The sequence below is a fragment of the Parasteatoda tepidariorum genome, chromosome 3 (genome assembly GCF_982258835.1).
Source record: "Parasteatoda tepidariorum strain Cologne lab strain chromosome 3, Ptep-v5.0, whole genome shotgun sequence".
Lineage (NCBI taxonomy): Eukaryota > Metazoa > Arthropoda > Arachnida > Araneae > Theridiidae > Parasteatoda > Parasteatoda tepidariorum.
The window spans coordinates 87858271-87885698 of NC_141757.1; the positions used below are offsets into that span (position 1 = coordinate 87858271).

Below are 27428 nucleotides of genomic sequence, written 5' to 3' on the forward strand. Positions count from 1 at the left end.
ACCTAATGAGCATCTGCCATATTATATAACGCTTAGGAAATTTGTATAGTGACTAGGTAAAAATTTAACACTTTTCTTAATTTTTATAGGCATTCAATGGAACCCCGGATTTTTATAGATCATTTATTACACATATATAAGAAGAAAAAGATAAACATAACTATTAAGTGGCAGAATACTTTATTGCAGAGCAACGCGTTATTGAAATATTAAACAACAAAATCAGCCATAGTTGGTTGTCTGAAGTCTGATAGTGAACATTTCTTTTATATTATACCATTTTTCCGCATTTTAAATTGTAGTAGCTAGAACCTGGAGGAGTTACTCGATAGTCGACAAAATTTCTACCACATCCGCATGTCGCATTGTTACCAAAAGCTCGGCTTTCTCCTTTACAATCTGGCATTCCTGAAAAACCATGGTTGCACGGCTTACATTCGCTTACAATATGAGGATGGTTAGAATATTTGGCAATGGTGTGCAACATTGATTCAGGTATTTGTGAGTGCACTTTAGGTAACTCTAGAGAACCATCAGGCAAATATTGGGATGAATGCACCACGTAAAACGTATTTACTGAAAAATGGAATTATTTTAAATCGAACATAAAATCAGCAAGCAAATAAATTATTAACTTATATTCTAATGGATTTGTATGGATGGTTGTCCGTTCCAAGCTAAGCACAGATGGCACTAGAGGTTAAAACTAGCACTAGAGGCACTTGGGCACTAGAGGTAAGACTTCCGGGTTACTACTTCAAATTGATTTTTTCACCTAAAATTAGAAAAGCGCGCCATTCAATATTATTATACTTGTAGCATTCACATTATTACGTGTTCTTTCTATTTAACTTTCAACGAAACAACTAACAAATTAATTTGGAATATGCCACAATCATGCCACCCAAAAAAATAACAACTGGCGATATTTTTAATGCTCACAATGTTAAACTTTATAAATCCCATAAAATTCTTTTGAATGTTAAAATTTCGCTTAAATTTGAATAAAAATCTCTATAAATTCCTAGAATATTAGGCCTTCTAATACATCGTCTCGTAATCATTACGTAAGCAGAGGAATACATCGGTTTTTTTTTTAGATTTGCAGCTTGTTACTGTCAAAAATCAGTCAACCATTCATAAACAGTTTTTTGGCAAAATTTATTCACGATCTTGAATACTAGAATGATGAGAGGCACTTATTCATGTTGTGAATTCAGGGACTTTAAAACAAAATATCGATTCGATGATTAATTTTTAATAAGCGTAAAGTACCTAAGAAGTCACTTCTTCTTCCTAGACATTGTAAAAAATGGATACTCATACGATACTTCCTTCGTTTTTGACGAAACCGCTTCTTGATATATGCTCCAAAGCGAGAATTTCGTCAAATTGACTCTCTTCATTCCTTCAAGGAAGCTAATTTCGCCAAAGTCAATAAAAAAATTTCACACTTCGTTATTCTAATTTCGTCAAACTATGAATTACTGTCGGAAATTTGACGAAGCGAGATATCGATGAGTTTTCCGAGTTCAGAAAACATTTTCCTCCTACATTCGAGAAATCTTGTTTCCTCACAAAACACGTAATTTTGCGACGAAATGATTCTCATTGTTAACGAAATACAGTTTAAAGAGCTTCCAAATTGTCAAAGGTAGAAAGTTTTATTTCTGATAGTGTAGGCATTAATTTTTTTTAAAAAATAAAAACAGTTCCTAGAACAATTTTATGATGCTTGGCTTGAATGTGATGACACTTTGTAATCGGGGATCCTATTTTGATAAGCACGAAGTATTTAAGTAAAAGAAAAATTATATTATATAATGAATTGGTAATATAATAGCAAAAAATATAATAAAAATTAACGAATAATTTAGTGGGGGAAAATGCCCAATATATTTGAGCGAGTAAAATAGTTTCAAGTAAGGAATTTCATCAAAGGAATTCATGTAACCGTCGTCTATCGAGAAGGAGAATTTTTGAGAGAAAATATATTTCAACAATCAGGTTCTCATTCTCCCTTGATGGCGATCTAAAGTGCGTGAATTACATGCAGTGAGGATGGCCCTTATAAGTTGATGTTTGCTATCCTAAAACTTTCATGTATCGAAAACGGGATTTCCTGCACATTCCTTATTATTTAATTATTTTTTCATTCGTTAAGTCAGATAAACTCAAATATTAACATGGACGTAATGGGACTTCGTCACCTGATTAGTATTTCATAAGTTTTCATAGTTATGCTTTTAAAACGCGCCTCGATGAAACTAAATAAATTAAAATTAACGATAAACTTGTTTTAAAAAAAAACGTTATGCTCCGAAAATTAAAATTATTGGGAAATGTCCTCTAAAAAATGTTCATTTTCCGGTAAATTCCCTGGATCTTACTTAAGTTAGGGAATTACGACATCAACTTCAAAATTGTCTGAAACGTAGGCTGAGCAAAAAAAGCAGTGTTAGTTACTATATTTAGCAGTTTCTCGAATAATCCTATTTGGAAAATTTTCGATTGCATTTGGGTTGATAATATTTATTATGTTGATAATATCTTGTATTTAACTTTATTGTTATTTACTGATGACAATTTAGCAGAAATATTTATAATTAGATGAAATTATTCGCAACAATGAACTTGAATATTGTATTTACTGTTACTACTGTGCAGTCTGTATTTCTGCATAGAAATAAATAAAAGACATTGTATTTTGAAATTTGAACTTGCTAATTGACAATCAAACATTAAATTAAAAGTTTTTAATTTTTTTACTCTAAGTTAAGTTTTAAAAAAATTTAAAAAGAGATACTTCTCTAGTAAATGTTTGAAGTAGCGGAAATAAATTTATTTTAGATTTTGTAATCCCATAACCAACTAACACAAGCCAAATATTGAGTTCTTACAGTTGACTTACGTTACTTCATATTGAAGGGTACTTTCAGCCACAATGTAAACAATTCCAGATTAAATAACGGTAAAAAATACCGGCACACGAGGTGCGAAACTTTTTACCGTAAAATCCATTTTTACTGGAACATGTTACGAAACCAAAATCTGATATACAGTAATTTTTACAGTAATAATTACTCTAAAATCGCTAATTGACTTTAATTAAATTAGTAGTACTGTAATATTTACAGTGTAGTATTTTACGGTAAAAATGGATTTTTTGGTGAAAGTGGATTTTATGGTAAAACGGATTTTGAAGGATGATGAACAAAGAGCCAGTACTTTATACCGTAATTTGATCTGGAATTTTTTAAAGTGCATTATTTTTCATTTTTTTTTAAATCTTTAGCAAGCATGTTTTTTAAAACATCCAGACATTTAATCAAGTGTAAATGTATACCCATTTTTTAGATCAATAAATTAGTCTCAAAAATAAATGGATGAAGTGGAAAATGTCTTAAATTGAAAAGTGGCATCAAGCACTAAAATGAAAATAAAATAATTTCTAAGCTAATAACGGGCTCTTGAAACAAGCTTCCAAAGAATCATTTCGTACGAAGGTAACGTGCTTGTACAAACTATTTAAACATGCTCACAATCTAAAACTTAATATAAAGGGTAGTGAAATGTTTGATAGAATGTATTATATATTAACGTTATACTGATTATTACTCTTAGTGATGAAAGGCTAGGTTAAAAGAACGCATAAAGTTTATAATATAAGTCAGTTTATTCTTTAAATTATTCATATAATTAAGATTTACTGATACAAATACTCGCGTCTCCAAATATTCATTACTGTCCAACGTAATTTCCATATGAATCGTTAAAAACTTCGTACGAAGTTCCATTTTAAAGCGTGTGTATTACTCAGAACTTTGTAAAACGCTTGAATATTTAAGCATGTGAAAACTGGAGTTAATATTTACTTTAATATCATTTCATTTGTACATTCAGATAATTTGTTGTAGAAGCTTCGACATGCATAAAATTTTATTTCTCTTAAATATTTTATTTAATTCGAACATACAATTTATTTGATTTTGATTTACAAAATAGCAAACATGTACATTTTTTGTTTAATCAAATAAAAATTTTCAATTGAAGAATTACAGAATAAAATCATATGTTATATAATCTAAATATCTATTCTATTTAAAATATAGAATTTTTTGTTAGAAATATTTATTTTAAGAGACATGAGTTAGTAGGAAGAATAAAGTTCCAACAATTTCTATGACTTTTAAGCGTATAAAACTTCATTAGGTTTCTTTTTTTGTAGGCCATATTAGATGTGCTTTTTGTGTACCACATATAATTTTTTGTTATACTATGCATTTCTTTGTTCATTATTTTTTATGCACCATCTATGTTTACATTCCCGGGTACATTTTTTGGCCTTAAATATTCCATGTGTGTTCGACATTTCAAACTTAATCTTGTGAAAGTATCGCAATTTTGCAGTCTCTTAGATAGAATTGGTACAATCTAATGAAGTTTTGCATAGAATTTAAAGTATTTCATGAGATGCAGAGCAGGAAAAATAAACTATCATCTGTAACTGATTCGATGCGAAACAATTTAAAACCTATGCGTGATGCAGAATATGAAAAAGAAGCTGCAATGTTGATTATCTACTGAGATGCATTTCTCGAAAAATACCTGTTATGCTGCAATGAAAAAAGTAATGAAGAACAGGAAAAATAAATGTTGCAATGATTATCTTATAAATTGGAATTATTAGGCTCTTCAGATGACGGTAGTGATGAAGAACAGGAAAAATAAATTGTTGCGATTATTGATTTTTTTTTAATGAATTAAAGCTTTGTTGCTCTTTAGATGAGGAAAGTAATGAAGAACAGGAAACATAAATAGTTGTGGTGATTATCTTATGATTTGGAACTGTTATGCTCTATAAATGACGAAAGTAATGAAGAACTGGAAAAATAAATTGTTATGATGGTTATTTTATGAATTGAAACTTTGTTGTACTGTAGATGACGAAAGTGATGAAGAATAGGAAAAATGAGTTTTCCATGATGAATAACTTATGAATTGGAACTGTTTTACACTTTCGATACCGAAAGTAATGAAGAATGGGAAAAATAAATTGTGATTATTATCGTATGAAATGGACCTTTTATCCTCTATCGATGACAAAAGTGAAGAAGAGAAAAAGTAATTTTTTGATAATTATCTTATGAATCGGAAAAGATACATATAAGGTACTATATTGCAATCTGATATGGACGGGCACATGGATCTGCACAGACATATGGCTGTACATATGATATAGACAATATGATATGGTTAAAAAATAACAGGAAAAAAAATATTAAAGTAATTTGTCTGAAGTGCTTCAGAAGAGAAAAAAGTGATTACATATTATGTTGATTATAAGATGAAGAACAGGAATTGTGAACTGTTTCGTAGATTAAACAGGGAACAATTTTTTTCTGTTTTCTGTTGCGTGATATTTTTTAGCAGATATTAGATGCATTCGCATGGTTGATTTCAAATCTGCAATCGGTTTCTCGCTCGAAGCTACAGAAGTTTTCTAAATGACATTTTCGGTCTGTTTTTTAACGAGATGTATAGGTTTAAAAACATTATATTTAACAAGGTGGTCGTGTAAATGTTGCGACAAACCTCTGGGGTAGTTAGATGAAAACTGCTTAGGGATCCATGCCCTGAAAAGTCTTCATATTCTGCCTGCTAGGGTCTCTTCCCTGCTATGAGCTGTTTCTTCATGTGCTTCTTAACAGATCATAGCAGGGAAGCGAGCCCTAGTCTTATGCGACAACATTTCTGCGTGTGGGTTCCTATGCAGTTTTATTCCTTATGATATGCTCCAACTCCCCTAGACGTTTGTCGCAACATTTACTCGACCCCCTGTTTAGTATATAGCGTTTTTTACTTGTATATTTCAATAAAAAACAGACTAAAATTGAGATTTTAAAAAAAAATTATTAGCCTTAGGAGCAAAACTAGTTTCAGATTTGCAATCCCTATGTTCACATTAGGTAAAAGATCAAGTATTTGTATAAATGCAACAAATAATTTGTTCCCCATTGTTATCTAAAATTGTAAGACGATTTATTACTAAAAATTAAAACGATGAAAAAGAAACCTCTTCATTACTTGAAAGCGAGCCGTCATAATAAATAATTTATTTAAAGTATTGGTATAATAAATTATTATAAGTGGCTTAACAAAAGTTATACACAATTAAATAAATTTAATTATCTTTGATAGCCATCAATTATTGTTTTTAGTGTTTATTTTGCTAATCATAATCATTATTTTGTTAGTCATAGTCATTATTATCATTAAGTTGCTTGGTTTTATTACATTTTTAAATGTCAGATATCAAAGAAAATTTAAAATTGCATTCATTTTGTTTTGTAATTACATTTTAAACTGCAAAAATATTTTTAGTGTTTAACAAATTTAATTAGTTTTTTTGACACGTGTTGCAAGTTTCATTAAAAAGTTTAAATGATTTCAAAAGAATACTTCTACTAATTATTTTAGATTGAAATTCAAACAATTTCATTAAATTATCTAAACATCTGTGAGAATAATTAAAAGTGAAATTGTACCTTTCCCTTTTGTGTTTAACTCCTATACTTTAAATTTCTAATTTCCTTTTAAAAACTTGCAAAGCAGTATGCATATTAATTAAATTTTCTTTTTTTAAAAAAAAATATTCATACGATCTTTCCAGACGTTAATTCAATTTGGGAATTATATCTTCGGCGCAAAGATGAAATTCAATTTTCCAATTAACGACAAAACCAGCTACATAAATTGCATTTAGTTTCTTATTCTGTGCAAAAACTAGAGAGAGAAAAAAAGGAAAGAAAAACTATCATCAGTAATACAAAAACTTATCTTGGGTATCAGCACTAAAATTAAGTTCTTGGTTTATACTGAAATAAATTCGATTCCATTCACCGAGAAATAATTAAAAAAAAACAATGTTTGAAATGATTTTAAAATTAAATTTTCCAGTATAAAATAAGAAACTGGATAAATGATATTTTAAGACTGTACGAGACTTAATTATATAAAATAGGGATACGTAATAGCATTACCTTAATGCATTTTTCATTTTGTTTTAAAGAAAAAAATCCAAGATAATTTATTTTTATGTAATAAAGATATAATAGAGATTTAGCAAATTTACGTTAAATTCCGTACACTCCCATGCAAAAGATCTGAATCAATTGTGCATACTCGAGTTTTTTTTAAAAAAAATCCTACATATCGTTCCTTTTAGTTAGCATAATTTCACAAATATACACGCATGCTGATAATAGCTGTTGAATGCTGTTTTCTGTTAAATCAACCTTCGAATTAACTACATGGCCATGTGATAGGTAGATGAAGAAAAGCTCCAACACAAAATAAAGATAGAGGATTCGTAATTACAAAATGTTAAAATAAACCGTGAACCTAATAATCGGCTGATTTGATAAATAAAAAAAAATTATCGGTTTAAGATTAAAATAATAGCTGTCTAATTACACTAGATTCATGACAAACTTTTTTTAATACTTATTTTAATGATACAATTTAGTTTGAAGAAGTTTAACTTCCATAATACCCATGTCCATTGTAAATGTTTGTTTTGATTTTTTGGTTGAAGTTAAGATGATATTCCACTATGTTGGCGTTTATAATTTACTGGTTTTCGCAAAATCTCTTATTTTTCTATTTTGAAATATTTTTACGGCAACCTGCGCATTTCATGAAAATTTATTCAAGTTCACTCGCTCAACATATAAAATTATCATGGATGAGTTTTTTATAATACTTAACTAAAAATAAATTCGTCTTTTAATGTTATCACTCCTTATGATATGTTAATGACAACTATATATTGGAGCAATTATCATAGATTGAAGTCTTTTTTCACCATGTATTAGAATAATTTTTATAGTCTGGAAAATTAAGTTGAATATGGGACAAGACTATGCAGTACTGCATTACCAATAAAGTGACAAAGAAATTATCAGAGTCTTGGAATGGATTGATGTTTGTTCTATGCTAGCAAATTTCAATTTTGTTACTTGGAAATCCTTAACAAATGAAATGCTAATTCACTAAAAAGGCTCAAGTTTCACATTTTAACTATTTTTTTTTAATGTATCAAAAAAAATTGTCCTATAATTTGAGTTACAATTTGTGAAATATGCAGAAAAAAGACTAAATATGTTAGCCAATTTTGCAGTCTCATTTTGTTTTTGAGTTGCAAAATAAAATGTAAGCAGATTTGATGGCACGCAGGAGCACAAGTTTTTTCTTTAGCAGCTTTCCTAAAAGATATGATTTGTTCTTTAAATTCAAAGTTATGCAAAACAACAAAATAATTCAAACCCACATGCGAACTAATTTATAATGCAATAAACTAAGTAAATAAAATAGTGGTTAAAAATGGGGGTATCTACTATGATGAGTATTGTGTTAGAGTCTTGATGTATTATTTTTTTTCCTTGCAAGTACATATAAAAACGAAAAATTAATGTAATGATGTTATTACGCTAAATCAAATTCGACTTCGAAGTTAAATAATGCATAATTTTCATTTAATATAGATGCATCATTCCCGCAGTCCCCCATTGTAGGCCAGAGAAGACATAGAAGTTAAGACTCCCGGATGCGTGATCGACAGCATTATGGTGGCATTGTATTGCGATCAAACCACTGTAACTGTTTCAAATGTTCTAAAGTTCATCTGAAGTTGTCTGGGTTTAACACTTGGGATCAAATACTATTCCTACACAATAATAGCTCATTTTTCAAAATTATTGAACCATCACAGCTCCTTCAAAAATATGACATTTTATTCTAAATCGAAATTCCAATGACACTTTATCACCATATTTTGATTCTAATGTCGAAACATCATTATTTTTATTTAAGTGTCAAAAACAACCTTAATATTATTTCAATTCAAATGTCAAAAACTACCTCAATATTATTTAAATGTAAAAAAACAACTCAACACTATTTCGATTTAAATGTCAAAAACAACCTCAATATTATTTCAATTAAAAAGTCAAAAACAACCTCAATATTCTTTCGATTCAAATGTCAAAAATAACTCCAGTATTATTTTGATTCAAATGTCAAAAATAACTTCAATATTATTTCTTTTCAAATGTCAAAAACAACCTCAATATTACTTCGATTCATATGTCAAAAACAATCTCAATACTATTTTGACTTAAATGTCACAAACAACCTCAATATTATTTTGATTCAAATGTCAAAAATAATCCTGATACTGTAACTTAGTTAATATTTTATTATTTTATGTTTAATATTTGTCGTTGCATCTCAGCAAAGGAACTTTTTCCTTCGAGAATTTTTCTTTACCATGAGTATACTCTCAGACCAAAACAAGTCTTTCATTATTCAGCTGAAAAGCTACGCTTCAACTTCAAAGAACTCTCCAAAAACATAAAAAGAAGGAAATATTCCACTTTCAATGTTGTCGAAAACGTGCGGATATTTGAAATGTTGGAACACATTCACATATAGAAAATTTCTTCTCTACCTTTTCGTATTTGAATTTCTTATACCGTCACAAAGAAAGTATAAATCGTCGCACAAATACTAAGAAAGCGGCTGTTTATTTTGTAATATACTTAAAATATATCCCATCACATTGTTTACATTCTCGCTTTTTTATGTTACCAGCCGTGATTTATTTGCATAATGCGAGTAAGACTAAGAAGATACACTTATGGACAATATTATTATTAACATTAGAAATTACTTATTAAATTACAGAATAAGTTTCCGAAATTAAAATCCGTTAAGTTCTGACTATTATATTAAAAAAATAAGCAATTGAGTAATGAACTAAAACTAAATAATACATACAAGCGCAAAAGCTAATCAATGCGGAAATTTATTTACCATCTTTTAGATTGCCTTTGCTGATTTTGTGCTATTAACGATTATAGGAAAATAATCAAACTATTACGCCATTATAGCATCATACTTCCACATTCATTTATTCACTTTATACAAAAATATCCGCATCCCTTTATATCACTATCTTTCCGAAATTTCACCGATATAAAACAGATGGTACAAGTGTCAGTAATTTGGCCTGTTTAGCAGGTTCACCAGGCTCGAATAATGCGATGATTGTATGATTTTTCACTCGCACATTTTATTTCTTTACTACTACTGATTGATTGAATATTGATTTCGTGATAAAAAAAGTGGAGCCATCCTTAGAGCTTTCATCTGTAAAATTTTTGGGCTTATTTTTCACAATAAAATAACCGTTTTACTTTATTTACTATTATCGAAAACGGCTATTATTTTACAGTTATTATTAAAATAATTAGTTAACGACTTAATTATTTTACAGCTTTCAAGCAATATATCACAATCCAACTATAAAATAAGTAACAGCTTGAACAATTAGACCTTGAACTGGATTTTAATCATTATTAAAATCAAATTATTAGTTTTCGAATTAGTTTGAATAATAGTTGTAAAAGATAAATTAAATAAGTAAAGACTGTTTTGAATAAACATAAACGAAAATATAAATTAAATGAAACAAATCTAGGAAAATAATTATTTAGAAGACGCAATTATTTTATAAAGAAAGTATCTTTTCTTCTTTTTTCCCAGAACTAAATTGTTGCCATATGATAATTCCTTAGGACTAAAACTTCTTAGAATTCTCTTGTGGATTAAATTAAGGGTTTCCGAGACAACTCAACTCTACTCTTCGACCGTCTCATTACTGAGAATTATTTCTTGTTTTCTGCTTCATTTTATCGGTAATCTTCGCTTGTTATTCAAACAATCCCAAAAAAAGAATACGGAGATGTCGCTCAGGTGGGCTATTAAAATAAGCAGCGAAATAATGAGGTTAAAATCCTAAATCTGAACGATGGCTAAACGGGGATTAAAAATAAAATTTTAAAAGATTGCAGAATGATAAAATGACGTTTAGAGTTTTAGAATTGGCTAATGAAGGATATATTTGGTAATGATATTTAATCCTTAGTAATAATGATGGGCTTTAATGTAAAATATGTCATGTTTTTATTGAATATTGAAACAATTAAAATTAAAATAAAACACAGTATTGATAAATATTTGTCTATTTATGGTAATGTTAATTTGCGTAGTTTGAAAAAATTATTTTCAGTTATAATTAAATCTTTGCATGGCATAAGAAGTAAGCTTAAGCTTTTTTAAATCAGGGATAAATCTTTTCATAAAGATTACCGAATATATAATGATTCTTATGGTTAATTGCAATCTGTTGCCGCAGATTAATTTAAAATTTACACTGTTTTTATTGATAGAAACATTTGGTAATGATATTTAATCGTTAGTAATAATGATGTATTAATTTAAAATATGCCATGTTTGTGTGGAAGAAAAAAAGAACTAAAATCAAAATAAAACGGAGTACTGATAAATACATGTCGAGTCATGGTGAAGGATAATTTGCGAATAGCTTAGAAAATTCCTTTGAGTAATAATTATATCGTTTTTATGACATAAGAAGAAACTTTAAACTTTTTTTAAATATTAGATAAACATTTTCATGAGAATAACAGAATATATATATTGCATTTTTATAGTTAACTGCAATGTATTCTGCAGATTAATTTAAATATTTCACTGTTTTTGATGATGGATACATTTAGTAATGATATTTAATCGTTAGAATTAATGATAAGTTTTAATGTAAGACATGCCATGCTTTTTTTTAAAAGATTGAAATTTAAGCCAATTAAAATTAAAATAAAACAAAGCAGTGATAAAAGTAAATCTAGTCCTTATATTCATTGATAAAGGTCATTGTATATAAAGGTAAATTTTGCAGTGTTTTTAAATGTAACCTTTTCAATAAATAAATATCTGTTACAACACTTTTTTCTCCATTAGCTAGGTGCTAGAAAGTTTAAAGTTCGGTTGACTTACATTTTTCTCTTGCATCGAATAATCATCATCACGCGTGCTGCAAACGCCAAGGTACGAAAGAGCCCACGACCCAGTTTATGCGTCTGCAATAAATTAAACAGCTGCTTGTCCTTTGACCAGAGATAGGTACAAATTTCACCTATTATCTTCGCCTATTTCTGTGGGTGTGTTTCTTTTTTACTATACTTTTTCACTTGTTTAGCTCATAGGCTAACATTTGACAATCCTTTTAACACACTATTCTATACAGATTTTTGTCTGTGTATTGCCATTATAGGCATTATATTGACGAAGTCTGGTTACCCAGCTTATGACAAAATCTCGTTAGATCAATTCTAATATGTGCATCTAAATCTGAAATTCAGCTAAAATGTACGTCTAAAAAGATGATGGACACTAAAGTCTGATGGACACTAACTCCATTTTGGCCTTAGATCCGATTGAAAATTTTGTCTGTGATGTGCATAAAAAGTCTCTTTAGAACAGTGCTAAAATGTACATCTAACTCAGAAATTACACTAAAATGTATATCGAAACTAAAAACTCATCTAAAATGTACTTTTAAAAAGAAGTATGGAATACTGTTTGGCCAATGTTATCACTTGTGACCATTTTGGCTTTAAGATACGAGTCTGATTTTCGTCTGTGACCTGCTTTTATTTCCAATACATTTCTCGAAGTCTGGTTCCCAGTTAAAGTTCCATTAGAACACTGCTTAAAAATACATTTAAACTCTAATAATTTTATTATTCGCTAAAATATCGAAAGAAAACTTACCAATTTTCAAATTATCATATTTTCATATATGTTTCTTAGTATTGACTTTATAAAAGTCTCTTTCATTATCATTATTTTTCATTTCTCTTTATTTTATGAAAATTTTAAATTGGCCTATAACTTTTGAAAAAGCACGTATTCAGTATTTTAAAGAAAGGACTGTAGCATTTTGTAAATAAACCACCTCTATTTTTGTTTTCTTGATAAAGAAATACGAAGATTAAGTACCAATAGGAATATTATACCAAATTGTACGAAACATTTTTTGATATTTGTTACATCATCTCATAACATATTGAAAGCAAGAATTCTCGCAACAGCCCATTGTGGTCTCTGGATGGGGTGTTGGAGATTAAAGCTCCACTATTTCGTAACCATCAATATTGTGGCAATGTGATCTACAATGCGCAATGACCTCCTTTGCTTCCCTGGCAAGCTAATAGCCATACTGGTACCCGGGGAACAACTTCTAGTTATTCATCGTGACAGCTCACTGCCTGAATAGAGTTAATTTTTTTTCACAGCAAAAGTGGCAAAAAATAGACAGAAGTGGCCAATTCTCGTGGACATTATAAAATATTTTTTCAAGTCAAATAATATCTTCTGTGAGAAGTAAAGCCTCAAAATTTAGAAATTTTGAATAACGATACCAATACTGGCACTACTTTCAGTGAGGTTACGAAAGTCATATTTCTGGGTTAGGAAATGACATTTAAGTCAAAAGCTAACTTATAATCCCAGAAATGCAAATTAAATAACCTAAAGAGGATAGCAATGCTTCCTCTGGAAATTGAATACCTGGATTGTGTTACATACTTACATTTATACACACCATGTATTTACATAACGCATACATTTACATTGTACATACGTATAGACATAATTAACTGTACAGTGCGCAAAACAGCGGACCACCTTAAAGAATTTTTGATCTTATGACCGAATCTTCATGCTCTGGGACTCATTCTGAATAGTTTGGAGAGGTACAAGAGGTCAAATATACTAATTAATTAGTTTCAAACGATATTTTAAGTTACAATATAGGATATAAAAACGTTATTTCTCTGAATAACCAAACATTTTTTTTCTCGACGGATTCGGATTTCTGAGCCCTTTACTGTGATACGGTGAAATTTTTTCGCAACCTTGATACGGAATTAAATTTAATCATTTTTGACTTTAAGTACAACCATGGTATCGTGTATTAAGAAATTCGAATCAGTGGAAAATTGCTCAATTTAGTACCATATTAGAACTGCACCAAAATTAAACGTTTTACTGTTCAACACGCTCTAAATTTTTTAACGTTTTAGTGTTATTTGATCAGAAAGCTTGAATGTTGTTCTCCTACTCACCGGGTGCTACATTTTGGGAAATAAAATTTCTTGTCTCGCAGGGGTGTTCATCACCTTTCCAGCACAGATTGATAGGAATGTTTCCAGTATATCCAGATATGTAATTGGGATATCTCTTATGCGCATTCCATTCTCCACCACACCTACCCCCACAAATACTGTGTCTGTGAAAATGGTGCTGGCATTCCCTGCAACATACCTCGTCCATATTTCATTTACAGGTGTTCATATCTGTTAAATAAATAACATTCAATACACTAATTTCACTCATGTGACAGATAGATATACATTAACTTATTTCCTCAAGCATTGCCTTTTTATTAAACAAGTTAGACAATTATTGGAAAAAATCAATCATAAATACAGGGTGTTCCAAAATTCTCTTTACAACTTCAAAAATTCATAACTTCGAAAATAAACAAGATATTTATATTTTGTCTTTTGCATGCATTACTGCAACTAATAAAGTTTTTTTCAGTACACTTCAACATGCGCACCATTGGTGGCCCTAAGCACTTCCAGTCTGTAAGATAATTTGTAAGGTAAGTTGTAAAGATAATTTTGGAACACCCTTTATATTATTTTTGATATAAGTACATATTTAACTCAGTATAAATACTGTTGCGTAGAACATAGCATGCATTCAATTAGTTGATGTACCATATATTAAACATATCATATGAAAGGGTAAGAAATTTTGTCGACATCCTACTTTTCATATAAATTGTACGTTTTCAATATACAATTATTTTAAAACTTATGTAAATTCCTTTTAATTTGAATAGTCTCTGTTTAACCCTTTATAGTACTCCCTGTTTTTTTTCTAGTAATATTATGCTATTTTTGGGATGGGAATTGATTTATAAAAAGAAACTCATTTTACTTATTACCGAAAATTATTATGATTTTTAAGTCCATTTTTACTGCTTGAAGAGAGTAGGATTTTCAGAATTTTACCTACTGTAAAGAATTGTTCATAAATTTGAACTTCTGTGCTTATAAATAACCAAGTTCATAAATTATGTAATTATAACTACAAATAAACTCGATAGAAAATTATCAAATAAGGGAACGCAAAACTCACAAGATAAAATAGCTCCCCAGTGATGGCATCTTTTCTTAACCCCACAAAACCTTTATAGTGGCTCATAAGGGAAAAAAAAGCAAAGCCATTCATTCAATTTCTTTTTGTATTTTCTAAAGTTATTAACTTCCACACAAGCTATAGGGAGGAAAATAGTTTTTCATCGATATTTAAAAATTTATTAAGGGTTAATATAGTGATCGCAATACACCATTTTCATAACGCGTTATATTGATATATCATATTGATATTCTAATATCATATTGATATTGATGCACATCGTACATATTATGCATCAAAAATAACAATTTTTATTAACTTCGTCCCCCATATGATTATTATACATTTTAAATTCGCGATTCTTTTAAAATATGTAAACTTAACGTGATATGTAAACTTGACTTAATATGTTTGAACTCATGTGAACTTGACGACTCTCTGTTTAAGATTAGGGTTATACCGAGTGTCCTAAGGATAAATCACCAAATCCATCAAGAAATAGAGCTTCTGACTAAAAGAACTAAAAACCATTCCATGTTATATTTCCAATAACTATTCAAACTGAAATAGTTATATGGGCATCTGTTTAACTATTTATAGACAGCACCATGCTGTTTCAAAAAATGGTGTTAAATTTTGCTTCTTCATTAAGTTCTCCATCCGTAAAAAAAGTTTTGCAACTTAGTGAGAATAAAGGCTTATTTCCTATGCAGAACGCCGCAGTAAACCGTACAGTTCTATCTCTTTTATTTTTCTTAATGAATTTTTCAAATCATCGGCCATCATCGGAACGCATAATAATTCGATTTTGCTATTTTAGCATTACCCATTACATAAAAGCTATTTATGGCGCCATTTTTTAAAAAAATTTAAAACTTTAAGTAATTAAAAACGATTAAAGTGATCTTTTTATTTTGAAGCATTTCTCAAAATTTAATAAACATTACAAGGTTCATTTCTAAAATGAAGAAAAACCTTGAGAAACAAGTGCTAAATAACGTAATTTTTTGAATATCATTAAATATCCATAATAATTCAATATTTATTAGGAAAAAAATAAGAAGATACACACGTGGAGCATTAATGACGAAAAAAATTGCCAACGAGTGGAAACTGGAGAACTATTTTTAAATCGACATCTGTTTTATTTAGTGTGCCTTTGTCACCTTGTGTCCAGTAATGATCGTTTGCTCTATGTTTATTACGCGTATTTAACATCTGTTCTTATACAAAAAAAAAATTGCAATTTTTTATAACTTTTTACAGTATTTAATCACGATAAGTCCGATTTTTAAAGAACATAAATTCAATGTTTATAATTAGCAAAAAGGCTGTTTAATCATTTTTTTTTACCATCATCCCTGCTAAGAATAATCTAAAAAACAGCCCGTGATTGTTAACACGCGTATTCAATATCTGTTACCATGCCGAAAATACCGAAAATATCTGTTACCATGCCGAAGTCCGAATTTTAAGGAATATTGCTGCAATATTTATGATTAGCAAAAATATTATTTAATCAATTTATTTATCTTCTTTCGAATTATGAATAAACTAAAAACCTGACCGTGATTAAAGTCTAAATAGAAATGAAAAGCCGTGAAAAAGACATTTGCATTTGGAAGCCTTTTAAAATCTTAGTTGCCAAAAGAAACAAAGTTAGCGACTGAGTATTCTACCAGAGCTACCGTTTCATATGTAAATTTCATGCCAAACACAAACTCGTTGCTGTTTCAACGTGGCAAATTATATCAGACAAACAGGATTATCTAGTACTGAGCTTTTACTGTCAGTGATAATACCTTACGTTACATCGAAAAACTGCTATTGCATTTTCCATTTTCAAAGTTTTGTGTGTATCTCATTATATCCGGTTAAAGTAATTTGGTAATTACTTTATCCGTATAAATTTAGTAATTTGGTTAGATGAAAGTGTAATTAACGTAATTTAATGTCCCTTTATATTGAAATCATGGTACAGTAAAACTATTTATAATTACATACATTGTGTGATGCAAAACTTCAACTGATTGTGAGTGATAAGATTTTAGTTGTCCGTTAAAATAGATCAAAATTTATTATTTGATATCGACTTATTATCATTAGTTTGAATAATAAGACAATATGTTTATTCAATTAATTAGAGCTCTGATTTAAAATATTAGAATAATTAAAATATTCGACATTAAAAAAGTCTCCTACTTTAAGTAATGTTTTTGTTACTTAAATTAAATTACTATTTTATAGAGTCAAATCTACATATTTTGCAGAATGTTCAAGCTTCGAAAAATTAAAATGAATCGTAAGTACATAGGTTAATTATACATTTTTTAAAAAAAAGAATCAAAATATTATAAATATTAAAATTCCATGAAAAACGGAGAAAGAGACTTAATATTTTGCAGCATCGCTTTTAGCTTTGATCACTGCATATAAATGATCTTGAATGGAATAAGCAAGTTTTTGGCAATCTTCTTTGTTTACATTAGCTTAAGTAGACTTAATGTTCTGCACTAGCTCAGCTTTGTTCATAGGAAAAACTTCCTTTAGTTTCCTTCTTTTCTATATACCGCATACATTTTCAATTAGATAAAGATCTGATGAATCAGCTGGCCACAGTAGCACTGAAGTTTCGCTTTCCTCGGGCCAGATTTTAGTTCATTTTGATGTATGAGGCGAAGCTAAATCTTGTTGGAAAATAAAATCATCCTCAAACAAGTCTTCTGATAATGAAATCATTCAGAAAATATCATGATATATATATATATATGAATTAACTTTTTCTTTGAGGTTGCAGTCTTCCAGGTCTATTTACCCTCATGCCAAATACCAAATTAAAAATATCAGAATAGTTTAAATTAACCAAAATTATTGTGTAACTAAAATGTCCAGCTAAAAATAATTTTTTTTCTACTATGTATAAAAATAGGCCGGGATAGCCAGGTCGGTAGGGCACTGGGCCCATGTCCGAGAGTTCGTGGGTTCGAACCCCGCCGGCCGAAGACTCCCTGAGTAGTAAAAGTGACTGATGCACGTTAAATCTGTCGAGTCGCAAAAGTCCTCCATGCTCCCATAACCTCAGGGGGTACTGGATTGGAGATTGATTGTTCACTGATTCAGGTCAAAATTACGATCTGTGGATGAATGAATGGATGTATGAATGGGTCCGCCCTATAAAACGGGTGTGACGTTTGGTGTGGCAGAAGTCGCATTCTTGGCCATAGATGGCGCCACTGAAAAACAAGAAACGCACACTCTGCCTTAAATATGCTCTGTTTCACCAAGCAGGCTTGCCTGTGTGGCAAGAGGCATTAGAACCAACCACCAACCAACCAATGTATAACAATTTTGTTACAAAAGAACAAAACAAAAAACCGAAGTAAGTTACAAAATATTTTGAAAAACCCATGAAAAAACCTAGCATAAAAAGCAATATTAAAAACTTTAAAACTTGTTTGGATGCCTGAAAAATTAAGAATTAAGTTGGCGAAAAATTAGGTAGATAAAAGGTTGCTATTCAAAACACTTCCAAATACTTTAATTTGGCAATTAAACTAATTTGTTCTTTTTCATGAGCCGTACCATCACACTAGCTGCCTATTTTTCAGAACGTTGCAGACGTTCCTTATCAGGGCTCGAAAAACAGCCCGTTCGCCCGTCCACGGCGGTCATAAATTCCCCGCGCACAATGTATTTCTCGAATCCGATGTCCGCGTGGATGGCCATTTTCCCGTTAATGTTCGTGATACATTTTCAATTTTTTTTTATTTTACAAGAGTCTAGCACCTTACTTCTAAAATGACCCTCTAATCTAGAAATACAGGAACATACTTGGCATGGTGGAATTGATATTTTCTCTATCTGGGAGTACTGCAGCGGTCAAAAGGGACTTTTCAGCAATGAAAAAAAAACACATTACGTACTGGTCTTAAACAAGAAGCGTTAAACGCAATTATGAACATCTACCTAAATGGAAAACCCCTTTCAGATTTCGGTGCAGAAACCTCTGTAAATCATTGGTTTGATTGGGGAACTGGCAAACGTCATATTTGATTCATTTAAAAAACGAAGTACCCACGGATAAATTGACATTCCATATAACTTGATCTTTGTCATTTAAACTATTTCATAAAAGAAATACTGGGTTATTATTAGCAACCTAGTACTTCTTTTATTACTGTATAATGTAATCCTTATATTTGTAATCCTAGTGACTCCTAATTCATTGTACAATTTATATAAAAGTTTGTAATAAATAAGAGAAAATTATATTTTTATTTATTTAGAAGCTACGGGTTAGTTTCAAAGGAGGACGGGTACATTGTTGAACAAGTCGTCCTCGGGGACGGGTAAAATTTCTGAGTTTTTTTAGCCCTGTTCATTATTATATGCTTCTTATTTCATCTTCCAAATTTCAAAGCCTTGATTCGTCACTAAATAATATCCTTTCCCAATCCTGCGAGTCACACAACAATCCTGTTTTGCACCATCTCATTTTTGCAAGCTTTTGATTAACAGTCATAAGTAGTTATGTTTTGGAACACAATTTAATTACTTAATTGATTGGAACACAATTTAATTACTTAATTGATTGGAACACAATTTAATTACTTAATTGATTGGAACACAATTTAATTACTTAACTTAAATTGATGAAGACATCTGAATGGCGTCCATTTAGAAACATCAGTTTTTCTTTCTTTCCATTTCCGATGTAAATATCGTACACCCCGGAAACAACTTTTTTAACCATAGCCTTCATTTTTCTGTCATCTCTGGCCATTTTTTTTTTGTTTTTGTTTTTGTTTTCGTCGACAATTGCAACGCTTATTGTTCTGAACGTCCCCTTTTCCCGATATTGCTTGTTGTAAGATTCTGCTAATGCTTGATTAGGAGCAATTCAAATAGTTAGTTATATATTGTTGATTTTTACCATGTTGATGTAAGTCATCAACTCGTAGTTTTAGTGATTCTGGAATATCACATACGCATTTCATTTTTAAAAAAACTCCAAACATAAAATACAAAAAAAATTTCTTTTTAAAATGATCACCTGCAATAAATCTAACACTCTTACGAGATTGCTCATAAAATTTTCAAATACAAATATTATTGTATTGTATTCTAATAATTTGGTCCAATTAAATATTATAATAATTAAAAAAAACAATTATAATATTTGAAATTATTATCTTTTTTGAAAAATGAACACATTTTAAGTTAGTGTCACAATTTGATTGGAAATAAATTCCTTAAAACATATAGTTTGCATGCATGCATGGATTATTCTAACATTTTGAATCCGAGTCGTACTACATAATATGATATTTTCATTTAACAGAGTGTAACAAATAAGTTACTGATTCTAATTAAAAACTAAAACTATTTAAAGTTGGTCCTTTTGATAAATTTTAATTCCAAACATTTCAAAGCAAACTTTTGAATAACTTTTGTAAAACAATCGCTATATTGAATTTAAGCAAAAAATAATAAATAAAGTTTAAATTGTCACACAGTTATAGCTTAATTTAATCAAAATGTAAAATTAAAAAACATTTTTGGTTAATAGTGTTTATACATTTCATCTTGAAGTTTCCAACTGAAATTTAAGTGATACGAGGTAAAATATCTAAATATTTTGAATACCCAATAAGCAATTAACGGAAAAAGAATTAAAATAAACAATTGAAGGAAATAAACGGATTAAGAACATCAAAGCCTCTTTCGTATCTTAAAAATTAAGAGTTAAGTAAGCGAAAAATTTAGCATATGAAAGGCTGGTATTCAAAACACCTCCAAGTAATTTAATTAGATAATAAAACTAATTTGGTATTTTTAATCCTGATTTTCTCAATAGTTATTGATAAAGTTTTTGTTTGTTTCCCCATTTAAACAATATCTTCCGTATTTAAATAATATCCAGATAAGTAGATTTTCTTTTCATCTTCAGGTTTAAAAAAAAATTAAAACAGATTACAGGGTTGCCACAGACTACTAAAATGCGACCATTTGCTACTATTTTCGGCCTTTGGTGACTATGGCGACTTTTTTTGCCTGAAAGGGCTAAAAAAGCAATTAATTTCAGGAATAGGCGACTATTGGGAGACTTTTTTACTCTTAGCGAAGTTTTTTCGCAAAAATGAACGTTACTTTTCAGTCCCCTCACTAACACGTACTTACTGCCACCTACCATATGCGTAGTGCAGTTAAAACAAATAATTTTTTTAAAAATTAAATTAAGAGTTTGGTAATGTTTTGACGCTTTTTAATAATTTAACAATAGTACTTAAAGTATTTTTTTAAAAAATTTTTATTAAAATTCTTTCGATACTTGTCTTTTTTATAATTTTTTAGATAGTCAGTATCATTTTTAAGCAAATAAATCTTTAGTCGATTTTATTCTCAAAAAAGAAACTAAAGAAGAAAAAATATTTTTACATTTATTAAGTGCAGAATTTGACCATTAGTCAATACTACTTTCTATTATTTTAAATAATTAAATAAAAGAGGGTCTAATAATGTTTCAAAAGCAAGGTTTTTTTTTCAATAAATAATTTTAAAAAAATATTTTTTTCTTCAAAAGTGAACATTTCTTTGGTTTGTTTTCTACTTTCGTTTTTTTTTTTCTTTTAATTTTTAATGCATGTATGTAAAATATTTTGTATAGTGTTATTTTTAAACCAATAAATCATTTTTAATTTAAGAATAATGAAATAAAACTTGGGTTTGCTTTTACTTTGACTTCTTTATTATTTTAATTGAAAATATTAAGCATTGATAATGATGTCATAGTGGAATATGTTTAGAATTAGTATTTTTTTTGGTAATAGATTTATTTCTTTTTATTTATTTTTGATTGATTTAAAGATCTGCCATAGGTAATTTTTGAACATATGCTAAGTTGCGATACATCGCTATATCGCGATGTATCACGATTTAAAATTTCTGACATCACCCAGTCCTAATCATAGTATATGACAAATAAGCCATAATTTTAGTTATTTGGCTAATATTTTTGATAAATTTTTGACCCTGTTCAGGCGACTATTTTCGTAGCTTTAGGCAACTATTTTCCTTCTTGAGGCTACTTAAAGCAACTATTTGTGTTCCTTTTCTGTTGCGGCAACCTTGCAGATATTAAGATAGGCGAGAGAGGAACATCCTGTATGAAACATTTAACACAGAAATAAATCATAAAACCAATGTGCAGCAAAAAAAAAATTCTATGACTTGACTTAGTTTATTAACTACTGATTTATAAGTTGCTAAATTCCTCAATTGTAAGATAATTTTCACTCACAACGCTGCAATCATTCAGAAGAGAATATACGACTCTTTATTTAATCTTTAATATTTCTTTGTAAAAAGTACTGTTGCTTTAACCATTGTGTAACAAAGAGTATCATTTTCTTTTTCTTACAAGCATCAACTATAATTAGTACGATCATAACATAGATACAAATAATATATCATACAGAGAGACAAGAATTAACTTTTTTTGAAATAAAGATGATACAAATAACAGCTTATTACTAGCATTTGTCATTTTTTTAGAATAAGTGGCTATTCAACTCAGTAGACAAATAAACCTGGAAAATAAAGGCTGAGAAATAGAAACAAATTATCTCTAACTATAATTCATCCCCCTCTAACTATAAGAAATTTTTTTTGTAAGTTACAATTTCCTAGACAATCAATTTTTCTGTGTTAAGATCTTTCATTATACAATTGAAGATATCAAAAATGAAGTCTATTATGGTTGCAAAATAGTTTGTTAAACATATACGGTACATAACAGGTATTATTAAATTGTGTTGCAGATAGTGCTAAATAGTATTGATAGAAAAAAATTCATATAGTTTACAATCTTTTCCTTTGTACTATTATTGTTAAATAAATAGCAATAAAAGATTTGTTATGAACTAATATTTTTTCCAAACTTGGATATAAAGTTAGTTTAGGCAACTGATGTTTTATCAATTATTAATAAATTAACCCAATGAAACTATTAATAAATTCAATCTATAAGTTTATTGGTAAACCCATTGTAGAGTAATTAATAAGTAAAAATAACTATATTTTTTGAATGAATGCAACTATTTATCTTATTTTACTTAATTTATTTTTGGTTAATGACCATTGTGCTGGTTTATTTTTATTAAAATAGTGAATAATTAAACCTACTTGCGTTCGGCTAACAAAAAATACTTAAAATGTTCTGTTAATAATATATATATATTTTAAAAACGAGCAAATAATACTTTTCTGTTTACAATTTTAGAGACAATATCATTTTCCAAATTTCTCTGTTTTTTTATTATAAATTAAAATTTTGTATCGTCAAAAAAAAGGTTTCGTTCCGTAAAAAAGTTTTTGGAACTAATGCCAAGCAAACAATGAGGTGAAACACCGGTACTTTTCGTTTATCCTGGTGCAAATAAACTCAGCTATTTTTTATTAATTTTTATACATATTTTTATTTTTATTTATTTATTTAAAATACGCATGCACAAAAAATTAAATAAAAAATTACATCCAGGAAAAAAGGTAATCACTCTTTAAAAGCTACTAAGGCTTAATAAATATAAACTTAAAATATACAAACTACTTTCTACTTTAAACACTAGTAGCTATCCGTTTTTTATTGCTAATATTTCGGATCTCCATTCAAAATGGAAGGCCAAACAAATACATGTATAAAATAAATATTGTTTCAAATGTGTACAGATAAAAATATCTTGCTCATAACAACACATATTTAAAAAAGAAAAATTTGGTTGAAGTGTAGAATCGGGGCCCCTCTGATATTTGCTGATTTGAAAACATGCCTATGTATATACATATGAAAATAAACCAAGAACCAACCACATAACGGTAAATAGAAATTGTGGTAACCCGATGCTGTCGTCATTAAAAGCAGAGACAACAAGAAAAGAATATCATGGTAATCAGAAACTGAGTTTCAGAAAAATTTTACAACTAAAATTTGTTATCAAACCAAGAGGACCCTAATTATACACTTTAACCAAAATTTTGTTCAGTTATTTCATTTATTTATTTTTTTGTTAAGCTACAGAGACGCTTAGGGGTGGATCCTAGAATAGCCCAACCAGTGGTGATTTTTTAAAATTTCGCCGAGCAGGTTTTTGAAATCTCGCCAAACTAGGTTTTCGGAGGATATTTGGGTGAGATTATTTTGAACGTCCGATCACAGTCATCAAAATTCTTGAACCTCATTGGTTATTTGATATATATGTTACCGTTAAAGTATATAATGCAGTTATTTCATAGAATATCTAGTTATTCCATGAAATAACTGATCGTGTCCGTTAAAGTGTGTAATATGTTATTAATTTGACACTTTAACTAGTTATTCAATCAAATAACTAGGTATTCTATAAATTTACTAATGAGAGATAGTTAAAGTGTAAATTAAACAATTGATCTAAAATGAAATAACAAGGCACTCTATAAATAAACTAATGATAGACAATTAAAATGAAAAAGAAGCAATTTATCTAATTTATACAGCGTATAAATGGTATTTATGGAAACGTACCAGAAAATCATTTGTTACAACTAAGATTACTAAAATGACACTTGGAATTACAAAGAACATTATTTCTAAAACAAAAACATTTTTTGTTGAATAGTTCATAAATGTAGTAGGGGTGGAAGGTAAATGTATTTGTTGTGCGAGATATATGATTATGATATAGATTATTTTACACTTTAACGGGCTGCAGATCGTTATTCTAAGAAATAACTAGTTAAAACGCGAAATACAAGAGAGTTTTACACTTTAACGGACACGATCAGTTATTTCATGGAATAACTAGGTATTCTATAAAATAACGGATTTCATACTTTAACGGTAACATATATACCTACGAAAAAGTTGGATTTCGTTCGAAACGAGGTGAAAGAATTTATTTTTTCGCCATTTATGCTTTTGATCTCTTGCTGTTAGAATCATCGTTATTTTTAATTTTTTAACCGTTATTTCATTTACTATCGTTATTATTTCAGTTTGTAATTTTTTCGTGTGGTACCGGTTGAAAATGGCTAGCGAATAGACAAATGAATTTTTAACTTTCTTCAGAGTTATTTTTTATTCTATTAAAAAATATTTTGATAAATTTATAATAATTTAAATTGTTTTTTTAATAATAATAATCAAGAAGTAACGTTGACCCCAGTAAAAACAGCCAACTTGGCGACTTTTTAAAAAATCGCCAAGAGGCGGGCTATTCTACGAATGAACGCTTGGTATCATAATTGTGGTCGTAACACAAATGATGCAAGATTTGGAGGAAAAGCGTGATTATAAGAATGTGAAAAATTATTTCGTTTAAACCTTAATTTGAACATTAATCTTACGACATAAAAACTCCATTTCATTTTCATTTTGCTCAAGTCAATTAGTATGTAGTTTAAACTATAAAAATGTATTTTTATATAAGTGAAAATATTTCTTTTATCAATTAACTAAATAAGTTTTATAACTATCCAAATTATAGATTAAATTAGTTATTTAAATAAAACATACCTTAAGAAAACAATGAATTTTCAATGTAAAATATTCTAAATATAAATTTTAAAAATTTTTTCAATGACTTTAAATTTTTATTTTGCTTAATTTGTTTGTGTCTTAAAGAAATTAACTGTACCAAATGTAATGACTGTGCTGACCTCGGGAAAAGAAGGCAACACATTTTTTTAGAAAACCTATTGACTTGAATCTAAATGACTTCACACTTCAGCGGAAAATTGTGGAACGTCATTAAATAAAATTACATGGGATCAATATTTTAAAAGTACATTGCAAAATATATAATTTTAGAAATAGATATATTTGCGTATGAATTGCTTCATGCATTGTGAAAAATTAAATTTTCATAATAAACTTCTCTCTTTGCAAAATATATTTGTAAAATTTATAAATTATATTTTATTATATATTATTTATAAATTATATTTCTCCATTACCAAAATTCTATTGGACGGTAATTTTTCCTTATATCTTAATACAAATGGTGGCAACTACATTAAAAGTATAGTATAGTGTAACCCAGAAAAAAATTCTTGGTGTAGTAAACATCAAGGACAGTTTTTGAGATCAAGGGCAGAAACGTCAAGGATAGTCCTGAACACTTTGAAATGATCCTTTACGCTACTGTTAACGGACATAATGGTTGGTATTTAATAGTTACCATCATTTTTAGTGAGTAGTAACACTAAAGTATATGATAGCAATAAGATATAATAGCAATAAGATTTAATACACATCAGAGTTGTTGGTTAATTTATTTTTTAATGATACAATTTAAAGTTAGAACAGTTCATTTAGGATACATAGACATTGTAACTTTTTAAAAAAATTTAGTTTTTGGATCACACATACGCACAGCAAGAAGAAAACTAATACGAATTCAAATTAGGCTTAACAAAATAAATGCGGAATGAAATAAAATATTGCAAAATTATTTGGTAAAAGAAAATTAATGCGAATTCGAATTAGGCTTAACAAAGCAGATGTGGATAGAAATAAAATATTATGAAATTATTTGATACGATTATATATATATTAAAAACTAAAATATAATTATCTTTATTGCACAACTAAAATATGCTTGCGTTCTAAAACGGTGACCCTTTGTTTCTTTATTTATAACAGTGTGCAAGACAACAACAAATTCCTGTAATTACGTGCTTGAATGTAAACAATTCAAATGCAAAGATATCTAAAATGCACAAAAATTGATGTTTGCGAAAGTGAAGGTAAGTCATGAATTGTGTGAATGTGGATGAGCTTGGTGTAAGTATTATCCATTTGCGGTTCTTGGGTTTATCGATAACGTATAAACTACATAGACATGAGAGATTTGATGTTAACTTCAAATAAAGTATTTCTTTACACAGCTGTTTGGGTGATTCAACACTGAATTTGGAGAGATTTTACACCATAGTTTTTAGAGACTGGAAATCACAAGTATTCTAGTGAAAGTAGCGCAAACCATTACTTTTTATAAGATAATAGATTCAGAAATTTATATATGTATATATATATATATATATATATATATATATATATATATATATATATATATATATATATATATAATAAATAAAAAAAAATACAAGAAAACACTAAGAAAGTTAAGAAAAACAATAAGTATCATTTATTGCGCTTAAGCTGCAAGTAAACAGCACTCATTAGATAAGTTCAAAATGAAGAATAAAACAAAGAAAAATTATAGACATATGAAAAAAAGGGGGGTGGGAAATAATAA

At 28.8% G+C, this 27428-nt stretch overlaps 1 protein-coding gene across 1 annotated transcript; it reads right to left on the bottom strand.

The window, feature by feature from the left end:
• Positions 1–156: 156 nt before the first annotated feature.
• LOC107448358 (uncharacterized) lies at positions 157–25787 on the bottom strand. Its single transcript, XM_087158488.1, has 3 exons — positions 25685–25787; positions 14052–14282; positions 157–576 (listed from the first exon to the last, which is right to left on the bottom strand). The coding sequence occupies exons 2-3, from the start codon at positions 14257–14259 to the stop codon at positions 272–274; spliced, it is 513 nt and encodes a 170-aa protein (XP_087014614.1). The 5' UTR covers positions 14260–14282; positions 25685–25787; the 3' UTR covers positions 157–271.
• Positions 25788–27428: the final 1641 nt, after the last annotated feature.

Excerpts from the sequence above, each read along its gene's own strand:
- LOC107448358 (XM_087158488.1), bottom strand. The coding sequence starts at position 14,259 with ATGGACGAGGTATGTTGCAGGGAATGCCAGCACCATTTTCACAGACAC. Across the intron at positions 577-14,051 it reads TTCCCAAAATGTAGCACCCG|TAAATACGTTTTACGTGGTG; the intron begins GTGAGTAGGAGA and ends TCCATTTTTCAG.